This window comes from Heptranchias perlo, unplaced genomic scaffold, assembly GCF_035084215.1.
Source record: "Heptranchias perlo isolate sHepPer1 unplaced genomic scaffold, sHepPer1.hap1 HAP1_SCAFFOLD_53, whole genome shotgun sequence".
NCBI classification, from domain to species: domain Eukaryota; kingdom Metazoa; phylum Chordata; class Chondrichthyes; order Hexanchiformes; family Hexanchidae; genus Heptranchias; species Heptranchias perlo.
This window is the reverse complement of record NW_027139548.1, coordinates 1041350-1046835: the sequence shown is the minus strand read 5'-3', so window position 1 is coordinate 1046835 and position 5486 is coordinate 1041350. Positions and strand designations below refer to the sequence as shown.

General features: G+C 44.9%; 1 protein-coding gene across 1 annotated transcript; it reads left to right on the top strand.

Annotated features, from left to right (window-relative positions):
• The first annotated feature begins 1970 nt into the window (after positions 1 to 1970).
• On the top strand, positions 1971 to 3787 carry LOC137315008 (probable G-protein coupled receptor 139). The gene is made up of 2 exons (XM_067979965.1): positions 1971 to 2034; positions 2877 to 3787. Exons 1-2 carry the CDS (start codon positions 1971 to 1973, stop codon positions 3785 to 3787), a joined length of 975 nt encoding a protein of 324 aa, XP_067836066.1.
• Positions 3788 to 5486: the final 1699 nt, after the last annotated feature.

Genomic DNA, 5486 nt, shown 5'->3' with positions numbered 1-5486 from the left:
TTAGAGTCGGATCACCACCAGTAATGTTAGAGGAGGATCACCATCAGTAATGTTAGAGTAGGATCACCACCAGTAATGTTAGAGTAGGATCACCACCAGTAATGTTAGAGTCGGATCGTCACAAGTAATGTTAGCGTAGGATCACCACCAGTAATGTTAGAGCAGGATCACCGCCAGTAATGTTAGAGTAGGATCACCACCAGTAATGTTAGAGTAGGATCCCCACCAGTAATGTTAGAGTAAGATCACCACCAGTAATGTTAGAGCAGGATCACCACCAGTAATGTTAGAGCAGGATCACCACCAGTAATGTTAGAGTGGGATCACCGCCAGTAATGTTAGAGCAGGATCACCACCAGTAATGTTAGAGTAGGATCACCACCAGTAATGTTAGAGTCGGATCACCGCCAGTAATGTTAGAGCAGGATCACCACCAGTAATGTTAGAGTAGGATCACCACCAGTAATGTTAGAGTCGGATCGTCACAAGTAATGTTAGCGTAGGATCACCACCAGTAATGTTAGAGTAGGATCACCACCAGTAATGTTAGAGTAGGGTCACCACCAGTAATGTTAGAGTAGGGTCACCACCAGTAATGTTAGAGTAGGGTCTCCACCAGTAATGTTAGAGTAGGATCACCACCAGTAATGTTAGAGTAGGGTCACCACCAGTAATGTTAGAGTAGGATCACCACCAGTAATGTTAGATTAGGATCACCACCAGTAATGTTAGAGTAGGGTCACCACCAGTAATGTTAGAGTAGGATCACCACCAGTAATGTTAGAGTAGGATCACCACCAGTAATGTTAGAGTATGATCACCACCAGTAATGTTAGAGTAGGATCACCACCAGTAATGTTAGAGCAGGATCACCAGCAGTAATGTTAGCGCAGGATCACCACCAGTAATGTTAGAGTAGGATCACCACCAGTAATGTTAGAGTAGGATCACCACCAGTAATGTTAGAGTAGGATCACCACCAGTAATGTTAGAGTAGGGTCACCACCAGTAATGTTAGAGTAGGGTCTCCACCAGTAATGTTAGAGTAGGATCACCACCAGTAATGTTAGAGTAGGGTCACCACCAGTAATGTTAGAGTAGGATCACCACCAGTAATGTTAGATTAGGATCACCACCAGTAATGTTAGAGTAGGGTCACCACCAGTAATGTTAGAGTAGGATCACCACCAGTAATGTTAGAGTAGGATCACCACCAGTAATGTTAGAGTATGATCACCACCAGTAATGTTAGAGTAGGATCACCACCAGTAATGTTAGAGCAGGATCACCAGCAGTAATGTTAGCGCAGGATCACCACCAGTAATGTTAGAGTAGGATCACCACCAGTAATGTTAGAGTAGGATCACCACCAGTAATGTTAGAGTCTGATCACCACCAGTAATGTTAGAGTCTGATCACCACCAGTAATGTTAGAGTAGGATCACCACCACTAATGTTGGAGCAGGATCACCAGCAGTAATGTTCGCGCAGGATCACCACCAGTAATGCTACAGTCGAGACGCCACCTGTAATGTTCTAGCCAAGTCATCAACATTCATCATCAGAGCACAAAATTTGTTTTATCTCGGTAATGAGTGAGTCAAGTCTTCAATGAATTAATATGAGATCCCAAAAACCTAACAGAGTTCCCGGGAGGATGTTTCCCTCTGGGTTCACCGGGCATGCGCACACTCCATTCCCTCTGGGATTTTTTTCCATTCTTGAATTTTAATAGAAATAATTTCACGAACTGTCCTGTGTAATTTCCCCTTTTGCGTCCGGGGAGCACTGGGTTGGATAATTCCACCTTGTTTGTTAAGTGACTGTAACTAACGCCAATTATTGTGTAACCTGATTTTCTCACCGGGGCACCGATTGTTCTATAAAGGGGGAGTATTTTCGGATCTCAGATACACTCAAATCGGAACCGTGAAGCCGGACAGAATTGACTCACTCTACTAAAAATGGAAATGCCAACAATTCTTCATATTAAGGAGATTTACTACCCGATTCTCGCAGCCTTTGGTTTTCCCGGTAAGTCAATTTAACCTGTTGTTTCATAACTGTTCACTATCTCACTTTTAATGATTATGTGTCAAATTCCGAGAATGTCCTAATTTCGGAGTCATTGATCCACCGGGATAAATTAGTGAATATCAGCGGGGATTCTAGCAATCCGCGGCGCCGGTGAGGCGTTGCTCTGATCGGGAGATCGTGGGCAACGGGCGATCAATGTTGTTCCCAATACGAGGGAGGACGAGGCTGATTCCCCGGCCCCGCCAACAGTGCATAGATCACTATAGAATGTGTTGCTTGGTGTCTTTGTTAACCATTTCATTTGTACAGTTGTTACCTGTGCACTTCAAGTTGATAATTCCCCAGACTGCAGTCACCTCCACCAACAGGGGCCGTTGAAAGATAATTTGAGAACTGATTGCCGCTCAGGGACCTGCTCCCCTTTCCTCGGCTGCAAAGAACCTTCGCGGTTCCACCAGCTCCCGCTCTGTTACCGAGCAGTTTCCTGGGGCGGTTATTAATAGAAAAAGGCCAGAGTTTCGACCAAAACTGAACGTTATTGTCGCAGTTGAATATTTTATTTGAATTCATATCTTTCCAGTAATTACTGTGAAATTATATTTACTTCTTGACGACGGCTGACTGAAGGATGCTGGAAGAACGGCAGATTTTCACTCTCTCTGCATTGAGTTTCAATGATTTATTTCATTTAAACAAAATGTCGTCAGCGCTCTCGTGTATAAATAAAAGAATCCGTGTGTATAAACCTAAGTAAGATCACATCGAAATATTTCCGACAATGTGCTGTGAGATTTCTCTGACTGACCCCGTGACTTACCTCTTGTCCCTCTTTCTTACAGCGAACCTCGTGACAATAGTGATTCTCTCCAGAGGAAATTGTGGCCTTTCCAAATGTATCTCTGTCTACATGGTGACCATGGCAACAGCAGATCTCCTGGTCATTATCTTCAATGTAACCGTGTATAACATTTTCAGTTATCACTTTCCATATCCATTCCTGTCCTACACTGCCGTTTGTAAGTTCATTCTGTGCATGAATCCTGCTACCCTGGATCTGTCGGTGTGGTTCACAGTCTCGTTCACATTTGACCGATTTGTATCTATATGTTGTCAGAAGTTTAAAACAAAGTATTGTACAGTTAGAACTGCGGCTGCGGTTATCACAACGATCTCTGTCCTGATCTGTTTAGAGAACATCCCCTTTTTGTTTGCATATGAAACTGACCGAATAATTAACGGTGTTCACTGGGGTTGCCGCAACAAACTCGACTTTTTTGCATTACCTGCGGGTGCAGCTTACTCCTGGTTCGAAAGTGTTTTCGTTGCGTGGCTTCCTCTTGCTTTGATATTACTGTTTAATTGTTTGACAGTCAGATGTATTTTAGAGGCCAGTCGAGCCCGCAGGGGACTCCGGGGTCGGAGCAGTGAGAATCAGAGCGATCCAGAGATGAAGAACCGAAGGAAATCCATCATTTTACTGTTCACTGTATCGGGCAGTTTGATACTGTTGTGGCTGACAGCTATCGTTAGTTTTTTAACGACCAGACTGACACACACCGTGCATTATCAAGCCGATTATGCAGCTCCTGCCTATATCGCCACTGAAACCGGATTTATGCTCATGTATTTGAGTTCCTGTACAAACACGTGCATTTATGCAGCAACCCAAACGAAATTCAGGGAAGAGCTGAAGCAGATGATGAAATCTCCATGGACAGTTATGCTGATATTTGTAAAAACAATGAAATAATATACCAAAGCATCCTGTCTTAATTAGAACTCAAGTGCTTCCAGGTACCATCATGGAATGCCGTCTTCCTGTCAGGACGAAAATTGATTGTCCTTGTGAAAAGTAACAGGTATCAGAAAACATGTCCTCCATTTTTGCCCTGCGTTTTATGTCGGCTGCTTTCCCAGGGCGAACAGAACCGTTCCCTGTGAGTACAGCGCGCTTCCCGATCAAGATTCAAAGAAAACATTCATGACTGAGGTTCAGTAGTGGAGTAGAACACGAGGTCTTCAGCGTTAACTGTTTCACACCGCAGGTGCTGGAATGAGACGCCCAGTTTAATTAATAGATAAAGTTTCCTTTAGTGTCGAACCAATGACGGGTGTTACAATCGTGGTCATTTGTAATTCTTCTGTAATCTTCGTGTGCATATGCAGCCAAAATGACAACAGTAACTTCACTTCAAATGTATTTTATTGGATGTAAAGCGCCTTGGGACGTCTTGAGGCCGTGAAAGGCGCTATATAAATGCAAACCCCTCTTTCTTTTATTTTCAACCAGTCCTTGTAGGCGTTTGCCCTCCACCCGAGCAATCAAACAACCAACGGGAGGAGGAGGCTCTGTTAACATCCCCATCCACAATGATGGCAGAGACTGGCTCGTGAGTGCAAAAGACAAGACTGAAGCGTTTGCAACCATCTTTATGCAGAAGTGCCGAGTGGATGATCCACCTCGGCCTTCTCCCGATATCGCCACCATCACAGAAGTCAGTCTTCAGCCAATTCAATTCACTCCACGTGATTTCAAGAAACGGTTGAGTGCACTGGATACAACGAAGGCTGTGGGCTCCGACAACATCCCGGCTGTCGTGCTGAGGACATGAGCTCCAGAATTATCCACGCCTCGAGCCAAACAGCTCCAGTACAGCTACAACACTGACATCTACCGACAATGTGGAAAATTGCCCAGGTATGTACTGTCCACAAAAAAAGCAGTACGAATCCAATCCGGCCAATTACCAGCCAATCAGTTCACTCTCAATGATCAGCAAAGTGTTGGAAGATTTCGTCGACAGTGCTATCAAGCGGCAATTACTTACCAATAACCTGCTCACCGATGCTCAGATTGGGTTCTGCCAGGGCCACTCGGGTCCAGACCTCATTACAGACTTGGTCCAAACATGGACAAAATAGCTGAATTCCAGAGCTGAGGTGAAAGTGACTGCCCTTGACATCAAAACAGCATTTGACCGAGTGTGGCAACAAGGAGCCCCAGCAACATTGAAGTCAATGGGAATTAGTGGGAACACTCTCCAGTGGCTGGAGTCATATCAAGCACAAAGGAAGATGGGAGTGGTTGTTGGAGAACAGTCATCTCCGCCCCAGTGCATTACTGCAGGAGTTCCTCAGGGCAGTGTCCTGACCCCAAACCTCTTCAGCTGCTTCATCAATGATCTTCCCTTTATCATAAGGTCAGAAATGGGGATGTTCGCTGATAATTGCACGGTGTTCAGTTCCATTCGCAACCGCTCAGGTAATGAATAATTCCCTGCCCGCATGCAGCAAGACCTGGGCAACATCCAGGTTTATGCCGATAAGTGGCAAGTAACATTCGCGCCAGTTAAGTAACAGAAAATGAACATCTCCAACAAGAGAAACTCGAACCACCTCCCCTTAAGATTCACGCCGAATCCACCACCATCAACATCCTGGGTGTCACC